The 23,790-nt window shown below is 45.8% G+C and overlaps 1 protein-coding gene across 10 annotated transcripts in view; it reads right to left on the bottom strand.

Moving 5' to 3' along the window:
• ABCC12 (ATP binding cassette subfamily C member 12) overlaps positions 1-23,790 on the bottom strand; it is a 407,545-nt gene that overhangs the window by 30,901 nt on the left and 352,854 nt on the right. For all 10 annotated transcript variants that reach the window (XM_078772926.1, XM_078772930.1, XM_078772924.1 and 7 more), the window contains 4 exons: positions 23,359-23,548; positions 23,084-23,243; positions 19,134-19,212; positions 13,919-14,032 (listed from right to left, as the gene is read on the bottom strand). In XM_078772926.1, the coding sequence (XP_078629052.1) occupies positions 13,919-14,032; positions 19,134-19,212; positions 23,084-23,243; positions 23,359-23,548 (543 nt within the window). The remainder of the gene's footprint in view (positions 1-13,918; positions 14,033-19,133; positions 19,213-23,083; positions 23,244-23,358; positions 23,549-23,790) is intronic.

The following is a 23,790-nucleotide window of genomic DNA, read 5'->3' as shown; positions in this document are numbered from 1 at the left end:
GCCCCAGTGGTAGGCAGCAAGAGTTCGATCAACATCATCCTTCAGGTAGAGAGATTACAGCTGGACACTCCACAACCCCCGAAAAAGCACTCTGCCATAAGCCCTCCTCCAAAATGGCCAGTCACTCCTCTGAATCACCTTCCTGGCCACTCCCCTGCCTCATAGCCAATCATAGGCTTTATACACATGGACCAAACCACTTGGTCTAACTCACAGGGGGGTGTGGGGGGAAGGAAGAAGAAAAAGGGCACAAACCATAACACCTCCCCCCCTTAAAGAAGAAAACTTTACCCCAATAAAAGTTTTCTTTTACAAAGGCAGGATAAACAGTGCAAGCATAAACTTAACCCAGCATAAACAGTGCAATAAACAAACAGCCATCTCTCCTTGTAACATTTACAGGCATCATAGCTCATAGTACCTTTTAAGCATAGTAACGTGGCACACCTGGCGGGGTTTCCATCTGTCATGGGTCCGCACCACGTAGTTCACCTCACTCAGTTTTTTTTCGACCCAGTAGGGACCGCTAAACTTCGCCAATAGTGGCTCCCCAGGCAGAGGTCGTGAAACTAGCACTTTGTCTCCAGGCCTAAAATTATGAGCTGTCGTATTCAGGTCAAAACGGACCTTCATTACTCGCTGAGGTACTTTCAAATGTTCCTTGGCGACATTGCAGGCGGTGGGTGGTAAGTCTTTCCCGGAAAGTACCTACATAGTCCCGAAGGTTCGGGTTCTCTGTCTCTTCGAGGAATCTCTCTTTCACTACTGGGGAAGCACAAACCCTATTGCCAGCCAAATCATTTCCCAATACGAAACTAATACCCTCTATGGGGAGAGTGGGGACCATTCCTACCATCACGGGTCCTGTGACCAAATCAGACTTCAGGTTCACCCTATGTAAGGGGACTGGGACATAATGACCTGCAATGCCCTGGATTAAGGCACTCGCTTTCCCCAAACTACTCAAAGTCAATGGTAAAACGGTAGACAACATCAATGACTGGGCGGCCCCAGTATCCCTCAGAATAACTACGGACTTGACTTTCCCGTCCCAAGACACTTGGCCCTTTGACACAAAGGGTTTATAATGGTCCTGTACAGGGCTCGGAAGGTCCGCAGTATACTCAGCCTTAACTGTAAGGGCACGATCCCTGTGGCTGTCCACTTTGGTTCGAACCAATGCAATAGGTTTAACGGAGTCTCCCTGCTTCTCCTCCCTTTGCAACTTCCAACAATTCGACTTCAGATGTCCCCTCTGTTTACAGTAATAACAAGTGGGGGCCGGTCCCCGGCGAGATGCCTGACTCGACCACTGAAACTCTACCCAGAGACGGCCGCACCAATGTACCTCTATGGTCTGTCCACTTCCCCTCTGACCGGTCCTCACTAACCCCCTTCTTGTTATCCCAGTTAGTACCATAATGAGGAAAACCAAGGCCTCTCTTATGGGTGAGTTCATAATCATCTGCACAAACAGCAGCTTTTTTCAACTCACCAACCTTATGATCCATAAGGTGTGTCCTAATGTCCAAGGGGATACTGTTCCTGAACTCTTCCATCAAGATGACCTCCCTTAGATTACCATAGGTCCTATCCACTTGTAGAGAACGATACCACCGATCAAAACTCATTTCCTTCTCCCTCGCAAATTCAACAAATGTCTGCCCAGCCTGTCTTTTTAAGGTTCGGAACTTCTGCCGGTATGCTTCCGGAACTTGCTCATAGGCTGACAACACAGCCTTTTTAACCGCCTCATAATTCTCTGCCTGATCCTCCGACAGAGCTGAATACACTTCCTGGGCTATCCCTATGAACACACTTTGTAGTAGCAGGGTCCAGTATTGTACGGGCCACTGAAGACCGTTTGCTATCTTTTCAAAAGACAGAAAAAACGTTTCCACCTCCTCCTCGTTAAACTTGGGAACAAGCCTAATGTTCCGAGCCACATCAAAGGAACGGTGGAGATCATTTGGACCCCCACCTGAATCGATGGAAACCGGTTGGGCCTGTCCCACCTGAATTTCTAATTTTCCTCACTCAAACTCTCGTTGTCGTTCTTCTTTTTCTCTTTCAAACTCTCTTTACTTTTCTTCCTTTTCTCTTTCAAACTCTCGATGCCGTTCCTTGTCTTCTAACTTTAGTCTGAGCTGTCTTTCTTCTGATTCTATCCGGGTCAATTCCAAGGCTTCACTCCTCAATCTTACCCCTGGTTCTAAACCCATGTGACCGACAATAGCCGAAACAATCTCCGCCTTTTTCATACGAGATGTCCCACTAACCCCAAGATGATCAGCTACAGCTCATAGCTCTACCTTATGTAACAGTTCTACATCTTGCACTGATAGCCCCTTCTTCTCCACAAATTCCTTCACTTCAAAATCCATCTCCTCAGCCATGGTGTACGACTGCAGTAAATATAGAAATATCAGCACCGTAAACAAAAGTCAAATTATCTCCCAATGAGGAAACCTACTACTGCGAAAAAAAACAAAAATCCAAGACAGGTATCATGTAATCCAGCTCCCGGACGAGCCCCCAATTTGTTACGGCCTGAAGCACACCAAGCCAAGCCTTCAATCACACTGTCTTTATTTATGGATTATCACACAAAAATCTCTTCCCAAACATAAAACCAGGAAGGGAGAAAAGAGGGAAAAACCCGAATAGGCCGGTCCAAGAGTAGGCAGGTCCAAGAGTAGGCCGGTCCAAGAGTAGGCCGGTCCAAGAGTAGGCCGGTCTAAGTGTAGGCCGGTCCAAGAGTAGGCCGGTCCAAGAGTAGGCAGGTCCAAGATTAGGCAGGTCCAAGAGTAGGCAGGTCCAAGAGTAGGCAGGTCCAAGAGTAGGCCGGTCCAAGAGTAGGCCGGTCCAAGAGTAGGCCGGTCCAAAGGTAGGCCGGTCCAAGAGTAGGCCGGTCCAAGAGTAGGCCGGTCCAAGAGTAGGCTGGTCCAAGAGTAGGTCGGTCCAAGAGTAGGCCGGTCCAAGAGTAGGCCGGTCCAAGAGTAGGCCGGTCCACGAGTAGGCCGGTCCAAGAGTAGGCCGGTCCAAGAGTAGGCCCCAGGCAGGCCCCAGTGCAGGCCCAGCAAAAGAGGGTAGGAGTTGGCAAGTCCACGAGTAGGCCCCAAGGCAGGCCCCAGTGGTCGGCGGCAAGAGTTCGATCAACGTCATCCTTCAGGTCGTAGAGAGATTGCAGCTGGACACTCCACAACCCCCGAAAAAGCACTCTGCCATAAGCCCTCCTCCAAAATGGCCACTCACTCCTCTGAATCACCTTCCTGGCCACTCCCCTGTCCCATAGCCAATCATAGGCTTTATACACAAGAACCAAACTACTTGGTCTAACTCTCTTCCTCTTCCCTTCTTCTCTTCCCGCGTTTGATAGCACAATCCATTTTTGGTTGTCGCCTCAAGTAAAGCCGTTCTGGTCCATCCGCGGTCCCTGGTCTTAACCGGGAGGGTCCACGCGACAACTGGTGTCAGGAGTGGGATTGAATCTTGTAGTAAATTTGGTGTCATGAGTGTGGAGAAATTGAACGCAAAATTTATTTTAGTCCAAGGCGATAAATTTGCATAGTCAATTGGGCTTATGGGACGCGAACAGCGCGTCAGTTAAAATTTAAATTTCATTACGGTTGCAAAAGCCGTGCGGAGAAGCGACCCCTTCTTTACGGATGGAAGAGGTAAGCAGTATGGAGGAAGGGAGAATGGAAGATGCGGGAAGCATTGGGAGTGAGTCGGAGGTAGTGGGGGTAGAGAGCAGTGGTGGAGCTTCCCCCGCTATCAAGACGGCCCCAATGGATTTACAGGCCTTTTATGAAAACATAATGAAGGCAATGAATGCTCAGAGTAATAAAATTGATGGAATGAAATGCGAATTGAAGGGAGACATGAATGCTCAGGGTGAGCGATTGGGAAATAAAATTGATGGGTTGAATGAAAAAATGGATTCCCAAAGGAATGAATTGAAGGGAGATATGAAGGGAATGAGTGAGCAGATTAATGCTCAAACCAAAGAAAATTGAAGGACGGACGAAGGAATTGAAGGAAGAACAAAAGAATGGTGCCGATGGGGCCCAGGAGGAGCCAATGGTGGCAGAATTTGAATTGGAACAGGGGGAAGCCAAATTGGGAATTGCACCGGGAATGGCAATTAAAGGAAAATTACAGGTAAATGGGGAGTGTCAACAGGTAAAGGGACGATGTTTCCCACATCGTGGCCTGGAGGTGTATCGGGGCCGGGTGGATGCCCCAACACATCAACAGGGGGAGCAATTGGAATCCTTGCTGTGCCAGGGCGGTGGTGCAGAGCAAGAGGGGATAACATTATTGGGGGTCCGTGTGGTGGAGCCGGACCGGGTATTTAATGGGGAAGACCTGTCGGGGCCGCAAAGTATTGATGGGGATGATGGAAATGATGTGATTCAGCGGCTAGGGACCTGGGACAGTCCCATAGAGGACAAGTTTGATCAGGCCCAAAGGAGTTTGGGTGAGGAGGTGAGTCGGTCCGAGGAGGAGGTTGAAGTGACCGAGGCGACCCTCACCGTGCACTACGATTTGGTAACGGAGGCTCCGAAATTGAATGACCAGTTGGGGGAGTGTGTTGGCTCCGGGCTGGATTTGGACAGGGAGGGATCGGGAGATAGAGCCTCTGAAGATTTGGTCCCCGTAGGGAATTTGGAACAGTTGCAGGGAGGGGCAGAACAACCTGAGGTAGAGGTTGTTACCTGCAGCTACGGTTTGGGACAGGAGATAAAAATTGCTAAAAGAAAATTAAAATGGGAATGTGATGTGGAGCAGCCTTGAGGGAGTTGGTCCCCAGGCTGTGGAATGTGGATCAGGAGAGGTCATTGGTGATGGCCTCGGGCAAAAGTTGCCCCTTTTGAAATTTGGGGATGCCAGCCAACTGGGGGGCTGAGCTGGTGAGACTTGGAAGTGGGGTCCAGCCATGGGTGGCATGGTACGACTTGGGCCCCATGGGGGGTCTGGTGGAGTGTGGCGTCCCTTGTCCGTCGGGGCGCCGCCCGAGCGTGTGGCTCGGGCCGACAGGGTCACCGGACCCTAGTGGGGGTTAAGACCTCCGGGGGGTCCGAGGTGGTTTCTCAAGTCTAGGATGGTGTATATTTAGGACCACTAGGGGGAGGTGTTGTGGGTCGCGCTTTGGTGGTGGCACCGCGGACGGCCAACTTGGGCCTGATGTAGTGACCACCCGGGCATGCGGCCTGGCACCCTCTCCTTGAGACTATGGGACAGCCAGCATGTGGTGACCTGACATGCTGTGTTGGTCTATGGACGCGGGTCGAACCGCATGGATAGGGATGGAGATAGCCTGCCGGACAACCGTTGGGACATCTGTGGAATGTGATGGTGTGAGAGTGACCTTCCACAGATGGTCCGTTATGATTTATGGACTCTTGGTTTGGGAAGACAGCCATGGGTTTGTTGAATCGGGAATGTGTAACGTGCCGAGCATATGGGCCATGCTCGGCTGGCATGTGTATGGCAAAGCATCTTTCTTTGGTGAGTTTAGTAAAATGTGAAAAATGTTTGGCATGGGTAATCTGTGGGTTAGGTGCAAATTTAAGGGTGAATTTTGAAATGTCATGATTGTCACTGCACAGTGGCACCATTATTGATCCAGGTGTGTTAGACCAAAGTGTTGGAGGCTGTGATAAAATTGATAGGTTAGCAGGACACAGCCTTCAACTGGTTGAGGGGCGATTGCGCCAATATTTGGCAAGTGGTAAAGCATGTGGTGAGGTGGGAAGAACTGGGAAGTGGCCATGTGCTGTGTGCAGGAAGGGTGTCGGAGTGAACTCCATTCAATGTACAATGTGCGCTGAGTGGGTTCATCAAAAATGCAGTGGTCTGAGAGGGTCATTAACCAGTGTGGCAGCTACATTCAAAATAAGGTGTGCACAGAGGGAGCTGCAGATGGAGGAAATGTTGAGTTGGATCTTGGAGACGGCGTGAAGCTAGAAGGTGTGAAAATATTTTGCTACCTCGGAGACATGCTGAAGTGAGAAGGTGGATCAGACTCGGCAACGGTTGCTAGAGTGAGATGTGCATGGAAGAAGTTTCGGGAACTGAGTGGCGTGCAGATGAGAAGGGGAGTGTCGTTGAAGCTGAAGGGAAAGGTGTATGTTGCATGTGTGAGAAGTGTTATGATTTATGGGAGCGAGACATGGGTAATGAACGTAGAGCAGCAACGAAGGCTGGAAAGGGTGGAAATGCGAATGGTTCGGTGGATGTGCGGAGTATCGTTGAGAGAGAGGAAGACAAATGATGAATTGCGAAAGATGATGGGAATAGAGCCTGTGATGGATGCTGTGAAGAGGTACAGGTTGAGATGGTTTGGTCATTTGTTGAGGAAGGATGAAAGTGACTGGTTGAGAAGAGTGATGGAAATGAATGTAGAAGGAAGTAGAGGATGGGTAAGACCAAGAAAGACTTGGCTAAAGATGGTGGAAGAAGAAATGCGGGCAAGGGGGTTAACAAGGAGAGATGCAGAATATAGGGCAAAATGGAGAAGATTGTCATGGGGACCGCAAGGCTAACCGCCGCTCTAGCAGGGAAAATGGCCTTAAAATGCATGTTGTTGTGTTGTTGTATAAAGTTTTTGAAACGCAGTCAAATCCAAAATGGGTTCTTGATTACCGTTGCTTTCACACACCTTTTTGTAAGACTTGTCGGCTTCCGCATAATCATTTTTTTCCCAATCAATTTCCAATCTATCTCGCGGGTAAAATGTACCATCAAGAGAAACCCGAAGTTGTTAGTCACCTACCGGTGTACACTGGAGGGGACTATAGGTTTGCATGCCGTCCCTCCGTCTGTCAGTCCGTCAGTCCGTCCGTCCGTCAGTCCGTCAGTCCATCAGTCCGTCAGTCCGTCAGTCCGTCAGTCAGTCAGTCAGTCAGTCCGTCCGTCACGCAAAGAGCAGCTTTCCGGACTTTTTTTCCTGAACCCTTAATGCTAATGATTTCAAACTTGGTACATGGTTTCCTCATGATAAGTTACAGATCAAATTCGAACTTCATGACGTTTCGATCATTTATGACAAAGTTAGGGCACTTTGAACTTTGGTAATTTCCCCAACAGTTTTCCGGACTATAATTTGGAGTGAGGTAAGTCAAAGCTGTTAATATTCCTTGTTTTAACTCCAATTTACATTCTGTTTCCACTTTTAGTGAGAAGTAGGGTTCTGTGCAACCATTCCTAAACTTTATTTGGTGCAAATTGGATAATTTTTAGCCGAGGTACCTCAGACCGTGAGTTGGTAATTATATAATTCACACAGTGCAATACGTGTAATTTCCCCAACAGTTTTCTGGATGACAGACTGCCGGTAGGGGACATGTATTGCAGCGCAATACTCAGAATGCTTGTTTCACCTTAGCATTATCACTCAGCACATTATTCTTATCAGTAGCACTATCTCCATCTGGTTTCTTTAAAATAATGAGCCATAGGTATCGTGGCTTTCCTTGAAGAACACCCAAATTCCAAGTGTAGGTAGTGTGTTCCAGTTTAATGTTTTGACATCTTCTTTTAAGGTATGATACATTTAGCGGTTTCTTTGAGTTAAGTCTTCTGTTCAACATCTCTTCCGTTTTAAGATTAGGAGTACATTCACTAATATACCAACACAAATCATTAATAACAAATTTATTATTATCACCAAAAGCATTAGCAGCCCAAAAAGCAATCTATTTGCATTATCATTCCTTTGTAGTTGAAATCTAATTTTAAGACCACACAAAACTTTATCATAATCATAAAATCCAAATATACACTTAAGGGGTACTATGACAGTAAAACTATTCTCTGCTTTTGTTTCATCAGTATACATTGCCTTCCTTTGACTATAACCAGGGTCAGCATTTGTTCCCGTTGTCATATTAGGAATAAAACCTTCAACAGCTCCCTTACCCATTCTATCACGAAATGAATATAGTGTAAATTTCATCATTTCAGATGTAGCGGAGACATAATCAACCGCTTCAACCTCTTGTGTTCCAATATATAAACGGACACCATCAAACATTTTCCAGAAGAAATCATTTATGAGTGTAGCATTAGTATTATTCGCAGCCATAGTGAATTTAAATTTACACAACAAGAAACTCGCAGCTAGATTCAAGTATGTTTGTTGATTATTTATTTCAAAACTTTTTGTTCTGTTTGAATTCCAGTCTGTTCCTGTTATAGCATTTACCTTAAAATAGTCTTCCTTTTTTTGGAGTTTGAAATGATAATCGTATCATCCAAATCATAGATACTATCAATCGCTTCCATACTTGTATTTATTTAGTAAAAAAATATGCTAAACCTTTTGAAACCCTGACCCAAGTATTTGAATGATTAGTCACTGTAAGTTAGTCAATGTAAAACGTTTTGTCGTTCTTGTGAAGATAGTTGAGTTTTGCCTTTTTTAATTTCTTTGATTGCTTGTAATTTATGAGACTCCTTTTGGCTAACCCCCGTTCTAGTGGGGAAAATGGCCTTAAAACGATCATTCATTCATTCATTCTTTTGAGCATCTTTTATACTCTTTATAGCACCTGCAACTGAGCCCACAGCAGAAGCGGTTGAACCAATTTGGTCTTTATGTTTAAGAATGGTTGAACCAATACCCATTAGAGCATCAATTTTCCCATCTCTTTTATTTCTAAATTGATGCCCCACACCCCGTTGTCTCTTCGGTTTATGGTATCCTCTACCAAGAAACATACCTTCACCCTTATAGTATGGTGAAAGGAACATGCCTGAGCCTGTAATTATTTTATATTTTCTCAACTCGTGTTTTCTCACAATAACCATTATTTATTTATTTATTGGAAAACTTCACGTAGGTGAATTCTGATGGATATAATTTCTTCATTAAAGGAAATCATATGATTATCTTGATCGGTTATCCTAAAAGTTGTTCTGTATATGGTTTTTCCTGACAGGTAAATAGACAAGATTTTTTGGTTCCATATTGAATTTATAACCAATCGGGGTTGAGTATGCGCTGAATGAAAATATTGTATTAGTTATTATTCCATCGTCATAAGCACCATCAATCAAATCACAATGAATTAATACCGAACTTATACCGGAGGATATTTGAATAACATTATCACTGTAAAACGTCACGTTAGTCTCAAAACATTTTTGAAGAAAAACCCAATAGCTCTCTGAATGAATTTTCAATTGTGAAATCAACTTTATAATTATTTTTAAGTTTAATAGTTGATTTTTAAGTATGTTTTTGAATATCTATTACAATATTTTTTGGTTTATCACCTTGTTCTTTCATAAGGCAAGAAATTTCAGAAGATATTTGAGAAATCTCATATGCTCCGGATGAAACTGTTATAGTTTTGTATCCGCTTCCTGAATCATAACTAAACTTGTTATTTTTCTCTGTGATATTAAGAAGGGTATTGTACTTTGTACTCGCACTGAGGGTATTGTACTGGCACTAAAAAGCCAAGTTTGGGCTCGATCCGTTCAGCCCTTGCAGAGAAAAAGGGGTTTTTGTGTTTTTTCACGAAAAACAAGATGGCGGTCGAACCATGTGACATATGAGTTCGAAATTTTTTGCATTCTGAGTTTTTTTTAACTAAGCATCTGGGAAAAAAATCCCATTTTGGGGGGAGAAAATTTTTTGTTTGATGAATTCTAACCTCTTACGGTTAGCATTTTTAATATACTCGATACACATGTCTTTTGTTCCCATGGAAGAGTGCTTTAGAATGAGTGATTCTCAAATTTTTCCATTGAGCGGTTTCAGAGATACAGAGGGGCAATGTTGAATGTGTTTTACAAGATGGCGCCCATACCACGTGACCTATGACGTCATAATTAGCATTAAAAAATTATACGAGCCGAGACGATCATTTGATGAAAATTTCCTGTCAATTTGACCAGCGCGCTGAGAACGGTTGCTGAGAACATTAATTGTGAAATTTTCGGAGGTGCAAAATAGGGCGGAAGAATAATAATAATAATAATAATAAGAAAAACTCGCAGTAATAATAGGCTTCCTCTCCATTTCATGGAGAGTAAACCTAATTAAACCCCAATACATTTCCTCAATACACATAGTCTCTTCCCTTGTAAGAAATGGGGTATTATCATCATAATACTTAACATTCAACTCCCTTATTAATCTTGTAAAGTAATTCATTTTTGGTTCTAATTTAAGAGAGTTATATTTCTTTTTAGATTTTTAATCATCATTAATTAAAAGATAATCACAGAATAAACATTGTTTATGGGCTTTTGACTCTGTATTTAATCTTACTCTATCACAAGCCGAACAATTCTCCAATTTATGATATGGAGAATCAGGAAATTCAAGAGGCTCAATATCTGGTATGTCATTTGGATTTATCATATTTATATTGTAAAAGATTACTCAAACTAAAAATCATCTTCACTATAATCGGTGCTTTCATAATCATCAAAGATACTTGTACCAAGAACCAAGATCCAACATATTGTTTGTTAATATACTTGATGGTGATGAGTGTTGTAAGAAAATGAAATTATTCCCTAAAATAAAACATAAACAAATATTTGTCGGGTCTCTGTATGAGTATAATGAAAAATGGGGGGGAGTTAATAAGTTAAATACATGGAGAAAAAGGATGTAATTTTTTGGGAGAAAGGGGGTATCGTAAAAAGTGAGCGGGGCTTAGTAAAAAGTGGGTGGGGCTTAGGAGGGAGAAAAGGGGCACAATTTTTGGAGAGAAAAGGGGGTGTAATTTCAGTGGTTTTAAAGGCTTTTGTGTTAAAACAAATATCCAATTCCAATTCTCCGATCCCATCCTGTAAAACTCTCCTCTGCCCCCTGAAAACTCTCCCCTGCCCCCTGCAAACTCTTCCTTGCCCCCCTGCAAACTCTCCCTTTCGCCCTGCAAACTCTCTCCTGCCCCCTGCAAACTCTCCCCTGCCCCCTGCAAACTCTCCCCTGCCCCCTGCAAACTCTCCCCTGCCCCCTGCAAACTCTCCCCTGTCCCCTGCAAACTCTCCCCTGCCCCCTGCAAACTCTCCTCTGTCCCCTGCAAACTCTCCCCTGCCCCCTGCAAATTCTCCCCTGCCCCTGCAAACTCTCCTCTGCCCCCTGCAAACTCTCCTCTGCCCCCTGCAAACTCTCCTCTGCCCCCTGCAAACTCTCCTCTGCCCCCTGCTAACTCTCCTCTGGCCCCTGCTAACTCTCCTCTGCCCCCTGCAAACTCTCCTCTGACCCCTGCAAACTCTCCTCTGCCCCCTGCAAACTCTTCTCTGCCCCCTGCAAACTCTCCTCTGCCCCCTGCAAATTCTCCCTTGCCCCCTGCAAAATCTCCCCTGCCCCCTGAAAACTCTCCCTTACCCCCTGCAAACTCTCTCCTGCCCCCTGCAAGCTCTCTCCTGCCCCCTGCAAGCTCTCTCCTGCCCCCTGCAAACTCTCCCCTGCCCCCTGCAAACTCTTCCTTGCCCCCTGCAAACTCTCCCCTGCCCCCTGCAAACTCTCTCCTGCCCCCTGCAAACTCTCCCCTGCCCCCTGCAAACTCTACCTTGCCCCCTGCAAACTCTCCCTTGCCCCCTGCAAACTCTCCCCTGCCCCCTGCAAACTCTCCTTTGCCCCCTGCAAACTCTCCTCTGCCCCTGCAAACTCTCCTCTGCAGGTGGCAGGGGAGAGTTTGCAGGGGGCAGGGGAGAGTTTGCAGGGGGCAAACTCTCCCCTGCCCTTTGTAAACTCTCCCCTGCCCCCTGCAAACTCTCCACTGCCCCCTGCAAACTCTCCCCTGCCCCCTGCAAACTCTCCCCTGCCCCCTGCTACTTTACCCTGCCCCCTGCAAACTCTCCCCTGCCCCCTGCAAACTCTCCTTTGCCCCCTGCAAGCTCTCCTTTGCCCCCTGCAAACTCTCCTTTGCCCCCTGCAAACTCTCCTTTGCCCCCTGCAAACTCTCCTTTGCCCCCTGCAAACTCTCCCCTGCCCCATGCAAACTCTACCCTGCCCTCTGCAAACTCTCCCCTGCCCTCTGCAAACTCTCCCCTGCCCTCTGCAAACTCTCCCCTGCCCTCTGCAAACTCTCCCCTGCCCTCTGCAAACTCTCCCCTGCCCTCTGCAAACTCTCCCCTGCCCTCTGCAAACTCTCCCCTGCCCTCTGCAAACTCTCCCCTGCCCTCTGCAAACTCTCCCCTGCCCTCTGCAAACTCTCCCCTGCCCTCTGCAAACTCTCCCCTGCCCTCTGCAAACTCTCCCCTGCCCTCTGCAAACTCTCCCCTGCCCTCTGCAAACTCTCCCCTGCCCTCTGCAAACTCTCCCCTGCCCTCTGCAAACTCTCCCCTGCCCTCTGCAAACTCTCCCCTGCCCTCTGCAAACTCTCCCCTGCCCTCTGCAAACTCTCCCCTGCCCTCTGCAAACTCTCCCCTGCCCTCTGCAAACTCTCCCCTGCCCTCTGCAAACTCTCCCCTGCCCTCTGCAAACTCTCCCCTGCCCTCTGCAAACTCTCCCCTGCCCTTTGCAAACTCTCCCCTGCCCTCTGCAAACTCTCCTATGCCCCCTGCAAACTCTCCTCTGCCCCCTGCAAACTCTCCTCTGCCCCCTGCAAACTCTCCCCTGTCCCCTGCAAACTCTCCTCTGCCCCCTGCAAACTCTCTTCTAATAGATATATATCTCATTCATACTAAAATATGCAATTTCCTGTCTGTCTGTCGGTCTGTGTCTGTCTGATGATTTTTGACCATGATACATTCGGTCATTACGTATCCAATCTCAACCAATCTTGGCAGGAGGACGAAGGGTCACATGATGAAGGTTGCAGCAATTTAATTTGCCCCCCTCCCCGAGGGGTTATCCCTCCTTGATCAAATGCCGTGTTAACGTGTGTATACAGCGTACCGTGCCGTTTTGGTGGGAGCAACGGGCCAGCGGCCTCTACCAGAAGTAAAAATATGACAAACCACAAACATGTATGATTACCTTATGAAACAGTTGCTCCTGGTGTTTAACACTAAACTGAACGGGAGCAAACCTGGGGTATGTTTACTTTACCAAGCCAGCCGTTCCTTATCAACAGTTTCTAATGGAGTGCTTGCTCGAATGCTTAAACCACTTGGCGAGCTCTCCCAAGAAACTTGGTAACTGAACACACCCCTGATGTTATTGAGGCCCAACCCTAGATCTACTATAATGTATATACCCCAAGGAGGAATGATCCTTCCATAGGCATAGGGAACGGGTGTACTGGTATCCACAAATTCACTTATATAGTATAGACTATGCTGCATGAGTGGTGGTATGGTACCGCCCTGGACCCCCCAAGGATCAATAGATTGATTGCCTTTCAGCCAATGAGAAATCTCTGAAACTTGCTACATAACATTAGGGATAGAATTCGACCTTTGGTTTGCAATGGGTGTTCTGTGTTACGAATGTACTCCTGGGAGGATGTGAAGGGAGGTGTGAGGTGAGAATGAGAAGAACATTGCAGCCACCACTGAAGGAGCACAATGTCGCCATGGGCCGGTGGTATTGGAGATGGGCCTTACTCTTGACTGGGAGAAGATGGCACACATCTGGTACAATAAACCGAATCAAAAAGGGAACAAATTCCTCGAGGGAAGGCGTACGGCACAGCACAACAGCAAGTTTATGGAAGCTGTGGTTTCCAACCTCCCCCTTCCTCCTTTCCATTTGCACTATTACTAAGGGTGGAATTGTGTGGGTGAGCCAAGTAATTTGAGAGATTGTCACATGCCTCTCCCATAACTGGCTGCCTATCAAATGCAATCCGGAAACACAGGGCCGTGGAACCCAAAAGGTGTCGACTGTTAGTTTACTTGTTACGGAAGTCAGAGAGCAATGGACGATGGAATGTGAAGCATGTTATTGCCATGTATGTTACTAAAACGAGCCAGATTTGCAGGCGCTGTGTCTCCAAACCTTGGTATTCCGCAGCAAGGCCCTCGTCATGCACAGTAATTGTCGTTCACCCACGGACATGTTCTCGCCATTTTCGAGAACCATTGTCTGGAGCTTTTCTGGCAGATTCACGATCTGTGGAACAGAACAATCAACATGGGATCTCCATCTAATTTGAGTAACAAAGTTTTTATATAACAAAGCAAGTAAATTAGTTAGCAACAAATAATCAATCAATCAATGGTTAAAAAAATCTATTTTTGGGGGGAAATTAGAATTAAAGAGAAAATGCATCTTTATTTATTTTTCTTTATCAAAGAAAGTAAATGGTTGTTGGGAAATGGATATCCATCCCCAGCACTCCTCAGCTTCCAATTTAATTTTTCTATTTCAAAATTTTATAAAAATAACATTTAAATTTGTTTGTCACCGAACTACAAAAAATGCCCCAAAAAGACAAAGTGAAAACATGTTTTTAGAAATGTATACAAATTTATTGAAAATGAAATATGAAAATATCGAATTTACACAAATTACAAACACATAGGTATTCAACCTCCAGAGTGAACACTTCCTAGAAAATCCTTTGGTAGTGATTACATCTTTGAGTCTTCTTTGTATCAGCTTTGCACAACTGGATTTGGGGAGTTTCTCCCATTCTTCCTTGTAGATTTGCTCAAGCTCTCATTCCAGTTTTTTTTTTTTTTTGTATACAGGATCGAGGCTCGTGAAAGAGCCAACATTTATCACACAAAAAAAATCAAAACAGACACAAAGTATATAATAAGGGGAGCGGTAGACAATATGGGGAGAGAAGGGGAAGCACACAAACACAACATTTGAGAGCAGGGACATCGGGAGATCTGTGGGAAGGAGAGGGCTTGGGGGGAGGAGGCGTGGGAAAAGGGGGGCAGGGGGGTGGGAGAAGTATATAACACAAGGACACTGCAAGGACTTCCAGGAAAGAAGTTGGCATTTCAAAATAGTGGATCTGGGGTGAAATTAGCGGGGGTAGAAAAGATCAAGGTTTTCGATGGGGGACGATAAGAGATGGTGCTGAACAGCTGTTTTAAAGACCTGGAGGGAGGAGTGGGATTGAAGAGAGTGAGGGGGTTTGTTTCAGAGGCGGGAGAAAAGAGGAATGAAAGAGTGAAGGTGAGTAGAGAGTCTTGATTTTGGCAGTTTAACCATAAGAGGGTTGCAGGCGGATCTTGTGCGATCTGTAGGAATATCTGGGGGACAGAGCAAAGAGAGAGCTGGGGGAGCAAGGCCTTAGAGGAGTCTGTAGAAGACAGAAAGACCACCAACCTGCCTGCGGTGAGTGAGTGAAAGGCCCTCGGAGTTAGCTTCATCGCAGGAGATTCCAATGATTCTGAAAGCTTTGGTTTCAACAGCGTGAATTCGAGCTAAGTGTGAGGCAGGAGCACCGGCCCAGAGGGGAGAACAGTATTCCATTGAGCTGCGGATGAAAGCCTTGTATGTGGTGAGGAGCTCAGGTGTGCCAAGGAATGACTTCGCACGACGGAGGATGCCCAGTTTGTGACTGGCTTTGGAGGCCAGATTTGAAATGAGGCTTTCCCAGGAAATATCGTGGCAGATAGTGAGACCCAAAAGCTTGAGTGACAGACCTTCTTGGAGAGGATTGTTGAGAAAGTGGATAGGGGGGATGTCCAGTCGGTCTTTTCGGAGAGACATAGTAAGAGTGTGAGATTTGTCAGGATTGAAAGACATGTTTCACTTGTTTGACTAGTCTGATTTTGTCCAGGTCTGCAGAGAGTGAGGAGGCTGCAGACTGCCGATCTGAGGGATGAGGAATGGAGCAGCAGAGAGTGGAGTCATCAGCAAAGAGATGGAGAGGATTTCCAAGAGAGTCAGAGAGATCATTGATGAAGACTAGAAAAAGCACAGGGCCCAGAACACTACCTTGGGGAACTCCAGCCTGAACAGGAAGGGGAGAGGAGAGAAACCCATTCAGGGCCACACATTGACTACGAAAAGAGAGAGGAAGTCCGCAAGCCATGCGTGGAGATTTCCATGGATACCATTGTAGGAGAGTTTGGTGAGCAGAGCGGGGTGCCAAACCCTATCAAAGGCACATGATATGTCAAGGATATCCCACTCCACTCTGATATCCCACTCCTCCCTCCAGGTCTTTAAAACAGCTGTTCACCACCATCTCTTATCTTCCCCCATCCAAAACCTTGATCTTTTCTACCCCCGCTAATTCACCCCAGATCCACCTTGTTTGAAATTCCAACTTCTTTCCTGGAAGTCCTGGCAGTGTCCATATGTTTTATACCTCTCCCACCGCCCCCTTCCCATGCCCCCCCCCCCCCCAAAGCCCTCGCCCTCTCTCAGATCTCTCGATGTCTCTCGGTCCCTGCTCTCAAATGTTGTGTTTTGTGTCCTTCCCCCTCTCTCCCCATCTTGTCTACCGCTCCCGATGTTGTATGTTTTATGTGTCGGTTTGTCTTTCTGTGTGATTAATGTTCGCTCTTTCACGAGCCTCGATCTTGTATACAAAAAAAAAAGAAGAAAAAAAAGAAAAAAAAAGGAAGACAGCTCTAATTTCCTGTTTGACATTGAGGACCTCCATCCTTCTCCTCAAAGTGTTGCTTTTGCTGTATGCTTGGAGTCATTGTCCTGTTAGAACATAAATCTTCACCACAGTCCAAGTTCTTTTACACTCTGAAGCAGGTTCTCCTCAAGGATTTGCCTGAAATTAGTTCCATTAATTGTTCCCTCTATCCTTACAAATCTCCCAGTCTCTGCCACTGAAAAGCATCCCCATAGCATGATGCTGCCACCACCACGCTTCACAGTCGGGATGGTGTTAGATGGGTGATGAGCTGTGTTGGGTTTGCACCAGACATAGCACTTTGTATTCAGACCAAAGAGTTCAGTTGTTGTCAATTAAGACCACATAGTCTTTTGTCTCATGCTGACACTTTCACGTGCCTTTTTACAAACTCCAGGTGTGCGGCCATGTGCCTTTTTACAAACTCCAGGTGTGCTGCCATGTGCCTTTTTACAAACTCCAGGTGTGCTGCCATGTGCCTTTTTACAAACTCCAGGTGTGCTGCCATGTGCCTTTTTCTCAGGAGTGGTTTCTGTCTGGCCACTCTCACATAAAGCTGAGATTTGTGAAGTGCTTCAGAGAATGTTGTCCTTCCTGCAGGTTCTCCCATCTCAGCCAAGTAACTCTGTAGTTCTGTCGGAGTGGTCATTGGGTTCTTGGTCACCTCCCTGACCAAGGCCCTTCTTGCCCGGTTGCTCAATTTGGTCAGGTGACCAGCTCTAGAACGAGTCTGTATAGTTCCATATTCTTTCCATTTCCTAACGATAAAGCTCACTGTGTTCTTGGGAACTTTCTGGATTTGGGAAGTTTCTCCCAAATTACAACACTATAAATTGTTTTATACCCTTTCCCAGATCGATGTCTCCTCACAATTCTAGTTCGGAGTTCTACGGACAGTTCCTTGGACCTCATAGTGGAGTTTCTGCTCTGATGTGCACTGTCAACTATGGAAGCTTATGTAGAAAGGTATGTTTCTTTTTAAATCATGTCCATTCAATTGAATTGGCCACAGGTGGACTCCAATCAAGTTGTAGAGACATCTCAAGGATGATCAAAGGAAATTGGATTTCGAGTGTCATCGCAAAGGGGTTGAATACTTATTGACTGAAGACATTTCAGCTTTTCATTTCAAGTTAATTTGTAAAAAATGAAAAAATTCCACTTTGACATTATGGTGTATTCTGTGTAGATCAGTGGCAACAAATCTCAATATAATCTATTTTAAATTCAGGCTGCAACAAAATTTGAAAAAGTCAAGGGGTGTGAATACTTTCTGAATACACTGTACAGTTACTAATTCATTGTTTTCTTTCCTCAATCCAAGTTCCATTCTCACATCCATTCCATCATCCCCAAGTGGTCTACGTGCACCCCATCCATAATATGCTTGTTAACCATGTCTGCTTTATCAAACTGCAGCTCATGTAGTCTTATTAAATGTTATTTCTGTCTCTTGTCCATCTATTTCCCTCATTCTGTCATGTCAGCCTGCCAACAGGTGTCATGCATCTCTTCCATGAGCCATGACCGTCCTGCCACCAGATGTCATGCAACTCTTCCATGAGCCATGACCGTCCTGCCACCAGATGTCATGCATCCCTTCCATGAGCCATGACCGTCCTGCCACCTCTTCCATGAGCCATGACCGTCCTGCCACCAGATGTCATGCACCTCTTCCATGAGCCATGACTGTCCTGCCACCAGATGTCATGCATCTCTTCCATGAGCCATGACCGTCCTGCCACCAGATGTCATGCATCTCTTCCATGAGCCATGACCGTGCTGCCACCAAATGTCATGCATCTCTTCCATGAGCCATGACCACCCTGCCACTAGATGTCATGCATCTCTTACATGAGCCATGACCGTCCTGCCACCAGATTTCATGCATCTCTTCCATGAGCCATGACCGTCCTGCCACCAGATTTCATGCATCTCTTCCATGAGCCATGACCGTCCTGCCACCAGATGTCATGCATCTCTTCCATGAGCCATGACCGTCCTGCCACCAGATGTCATGCATCTCTTCCATGAGCCATGACCGTCCTGCCACCAGATGTCATGCATCCCTTCCATGAGCCATGACCGCCCGGCCACCAAATGTCATGCATCTCTTCCATGAGCCATGACCATCCTGCCACCAGATGTCATGCATCCCTTCCACGAGCCATGACCGTCCTGCCACCAGATTTCATGCATCTCTTCCATGAGCCATGACCGCCCGGCCACCAGATGTCATGCATCTCTTCCATGAGCCATGACCGTCCTGCCACCAGATGTCATGCATCCCTTCCACGAGCCATGACCGTCCTGCCACCAGATTTCATGCATCTCTTCCATGAGCCATGACCGTCCTGCCACCAGATCTCATGCAACTCTTCCATGAGCCATGACCGTCCTGCCACCAGATGTCATGCAACTCTTCCATGAGCCATGACCGTCCTGCCACCAGATCTCATGCAACTCTTCCATGAGCCATGACCGTCCTGCCACCAGATTTCATGCATCTCTTCCATGAGCCATGACCGTCCTGCCACCAGATCTCATGCAACTCTTCCATGAGCCATGACCGTCCTGCCACCAGATGTCATGCATCTCTTCCATGAGCCTTGACCATTGTACATATATTATATTATAAAATGATTTTATAAACCTTACCGTTTCCTTCATGTATGTTCTCTCCAAAGCCTGCCAAATTTGATCATCCATGTACTTGTTGAATGGGTCCAAGTTATACCTGCAACATCAAACGTTCACAGGTTTCCACATGTTTTTATTTGTGCTCAACATCAGATAGTTATTAAAATGGTTTCAAAATACTGTACAAGTCTATTTTATACAGAAAGTTGTATTTTAAACACTGTTGAAAAAGTAATTCAGTTTCAAAAGTTTTTTTTTCATACAGTACAGAGATTAGGCATGTGGCCAAGCGAGAACACAGGTCCTGTCCTGTTGACTTGTGGACCTGTGGCCAGATTATAAAAAAAACACAGGGGCAATGAGAGAGAGGGGGGCGCACCGACAGCAGGGTAAAGGGACAAAATGGAGGGGTGCATGCAGTAATAAATGACATGAACAACGACAGTAAGAGGAGGGCACAGGGAAAGAGGGCTTTTTTGCAAGTTGGATGACCCAAAAAGCACGGAAGGCGTCTTTAAACAAAGCATCTTTGAGAAGACTGGTATTGAATTTCCAGTTTGCACTTTTGCGTAAGGGTTGAGGGAAAAAGAGGCCCATGGTAACTAAATGATGATCAGAAAACAAAGATGGAAAATGATTTGGAGAGATAACCGCATTCCTGAACTTTGAGTTTATGTACCAACGGTCAAGTCTAGCGAATCTCATTCTCCCATTGGCCAAGGAAGGACTTTGCACAACGGAGGATGCCCATTCTGCTACAGGCTCTGGATGACGAGCTAGATATGTTGTTTGCCAAAGAGAGATTGTGGCTGACAGTAAGTGAGGCCACAGGGTTTGAGTGACTGAAGTTCTTGTGGAGGATTGTTAAGGAAGTAGATGGGAGGGTTTGCCAGACGGTCTTTTTTGATTGGGACAGTGAGAGTGTTAGATTTGTCAGGATTGAAAGATATGTTACAAGGGTTTGACAAGCTCGTGATTCTATCCAGGTGTGTAGAGAGGGAAGAGCCTGCTGACTGCATGTCTGAATAAAGTATGAGAGATGTCATGGCAGAAGGTGGAGTCATCAGGAAATAGATAAAAAGGATTTTCCAGAGAGTCAGAGAGATTGATGATGAAGATTAGAATAAGACTGGGCCCAGAACACTGCCCTGGGGGCACTCGTTGAGGGTCACATGGCTGCGAGAGAAGAGGAAGTCAGTAAGCCATGAACGGAAGTGGTCCAGAGAGACGGCCATGATTTCATATCTGGCATTGAGGACCTCCATCCATTATTGAGAGAGCAGAAGCAGCATGTCCAGGGTACAGTAACCTGGTCTGAATCCAAATTGATGATCTGAGATAGGATGTTGAAGAAAAGGAAGGATTTTATATCAGAAGCGATGATGGATTCCATGACCATGCTGACGATTGGTCTGTAGTTAAGAGGATCATCTTTTGCGCTTTATTACTCCGCGCACGTGAAGCAAAAAGCAGAGTTCAGCGATCGGTTCACTTCTGTCTGTCTACAAACATCGGTTGATGATCGAGGAACAACTTAACTTCAATTGAATGTTTTAGTTTGAACATACATCAGAATATGAATGGGTAAACGAACCTGTAATTTCGCAGAACTTTGGCTCTGAATTCGTCCTGATTGCGCATGCACAGAGAGGAGCGACATAAACAGTTTTACTTCGTCTACCTGTCTGGCAATCGAGCAAAATTTAAAACCATTCCAAACAGGAAACTTAATGTTGAAGGACGTCATAAAGGACGCAAACAGCAGGAACGAAGAACTAATGTAACGTGCTAAACAGCGAGCGTGGTGGACGAGCAGGGCCGGCGCTACCATTAGGCCAACTAGGCAGCCACCTAGGGCGCAGACATTAGAGGGGCGCATTACTGAACCTTAAAGGGACAAGCCTGGTGTTGGGCTAGCAGCTAGGGTGCCAGCTTGGGATCCTAGGATCCTGGGTTCGAATCCCGGTCGATCGCTGAATTAACGCCAGGGGGGTTGACTCAGCCTGTCATCCTTCCGAGGTCGGCTAATTGAGTACCAGTTCACTGGTAATTCCCTGTTTGTCGTAAAAAGGCGACAAAAAGGGTTGGCGTCAGGAAGGGCATCCGGCCGTAAAACATTGCTTCAAAAAGGGGACCAAAAAACAACAACAACCACGGTGCCCGAAAAAGGCCAACCCCCGCCTTGCGGGGAAAAATGGCCTCTAAACGGTGGTTAAAGGGTCACAATTTTATACAAATTATTGTTTTAAGAAAAAACATAATAAAAGGAAAATATAATAGTTCATTGTTCATAATAGTGTAAGTGATTAATTTTGAGCATGTACGCTTCGTGGCATACGTCACATCCTGTTTGAAACGGACGTAGCCTGCTCCCATGCGCCTTCTCCCATACGTCACATCCAGCATGTTCAAAACGCTGCCGCCATTTGGTCGTGGGGCGCATGGATTGATCATCGTCAGGAAAACGGGAGGATTAATAATCGGAGTAGGCAAAAAAAATAATTGGGGGGGGGGGGGGGTTGCAATTAGCTGGCCTTGCCTAGGGCACAAGATAGTCTGGCGTGTACGAGACGCTGCATCAACGGTGCTAAACCTCCGATTAGTTTTCTGCGACTTTAAAATCTTTGTTTTATTTCGATTGAATTATACACACTTGAGCACTCGAGAACCCAAAACACCTCTTTAGAATTTACAAAAACCTCCTGTTCACCAGGACTTGGAGCACATAATACTGCATTTTACGTCACCCCGACCAATCAAATATGCCGCTTGTAGAACCCGCCCATGTCCTTGTTTCTCCCGACAGTGCGGGGGTGATGTGTTCTACGAACTCTCTAATTACCCTGCGCTCACGAAGCGAAAAGCAGGGTTAAGCATTAAGTTGCGCAAGTGTGCCGTGTGCTATACGTGTGCCGTGTCTGCACCATAGAAGCACCACCGCCTGTATAATTTTTTCATTCATAATATTATTACGTCATAGGTCACGTGGTACAGACGCCATCTTCGAAAAAATTTACACCTCTATATCTCACAAACCGCTCAATGGAAAAAATTGAAACATGGCTCATTGTCAAGTACTCACCATGGGGAATCCGATATGTTAATGAGGAAGGCATCGGTGCCTTAATTATGACGACATCATTAGACAAGTACAATGCTTGATCTGATCAGTATGAATATAACAAAAATTCCTCTGCAACTGTTAATCCGACAGAAACGAAATTTTCACCATAGGAGCGCCTCCTCCTGTGGAATATTTTAATGATAATCATGACGTCTTATGTCATGTGGTACACACGCCATCTTGGAAAAACCGAAAAATGTTGCACCTTCATATCTCCAAAACCGCTGCATGGAAAAAATTGAAACGTGGCTCATTGTAAATAACTCCATATGGGGAATAGGTGTTGTTAACAATGACGTCATTGGTGCCATAATTATGACGTCATAATTCGACAGGGACAACGCTTAGTCTGATCACTTTGAAATGTATTGAGCGTGATCTATGCAACAATTATATGAGAGAATATAAATGTATGATGTCATCGCTCACGTGGTCTGGCAGCCATAATGGATCAAATAAATAAAAAATGTTCAAAAACAGAAGAGTTGGCTCGCAAAAAGGTGACTGCGCAGGATAGGTATTCTATGAATACCTTCTAGTTTATATAATGTGCTGATGTGATGAGAGGTTGTTTCAGTTGAGGGGATGTAAAAACACCAGTGAATGAGAAACAGGTTGTTCATAAGACATCGTGCGATGTTCAAGCACCGAGTCAAACAAGCAACTTCACAAATTAGTTTTTTATTTGATTCGTGAATGAAAGCAAATGTGGATGGCGTAGTCAGTGACCCGGTTTGGAAGAATGGTGCTTGTAATGTGTGTGTGTGTGTGTGTGTGTGTGTGTGTGTGTGTGTGTGTGTGTGCGTGTGTGTGTGTGTGTGTGTGTGTCTGCAGGAAAGCACACCTGATGGTGCCCACAAAGAGAACAGGGTCTTGCGGGATGACTGAGATGCGAGACCTCAGCTCTCTCAACTCCACGTTATTTGTTTCAATCTTGTCGATCACGATTGCTCCTTCACAGGCGTCGACGAGTCTGAACAAGGCAGTTCCCAATGACGTTTTACCTGTTCACTCACAATGTCAGGTGGTCGAAGCAGGTCTTGTTGAAGAGATTTACTCAAACGGTGTAATATAGAGTAAATGCAATTTTGAGGACAATTTTACTATAATACTGCGTACCTGCTCCAGTTCTTCCTACAATTCCAACTTTCTCTTTGGGTTCGATGGTCAAATTCAGGGATTTCAGCACTAGTGGAGTCTCCTTGCGGTATCGCATTGAGTAGTTCAAGAAGGTTATTTTGCCTTCGGATGGCCAGGATTGTGGCAGAGCAACAGTCTCGGTCTTTCCTTCATCTTCTTCTTCACATCTCTGTAACACAGCAGCAACACGATAATAATAATTATTTTTTAAATACAAGATCGAGGCTCGTGTAAGAGCGAACATTAATCGGAAAAAAATGGACACATAAAACATATAATAAGAGGAGCAGTAGACAAGATGGGGAGAGATGGGGAAGCACACAAACACAACATTTGAGAGCAGGGACATCGGGAGATCTGTGGGAGGGAGAGGGCTTGGGGGGAGGAGGTGTGGGAAAGGGAAGGGGGTGA

Source organism: Myxine glutinosa, chromosome 2 (genome assembly GCF_964187855.1).
Source record: "Myxine glutinosa chromosome 2, kmMyxGlut1.1, whole genome shotgun sequence".
Taxonomy (NCBI): Eukaryota; Metazoa; Chordata; class Myxini; order Myxiniformes; family Myxinidae; genus Myxine; species Myxine glutinosa.
The sequence above is the reverse complement of the archived record's forward strand: the minus strand, read 5'-3'. Positions and strand labels throughout refer to the sequence as shown.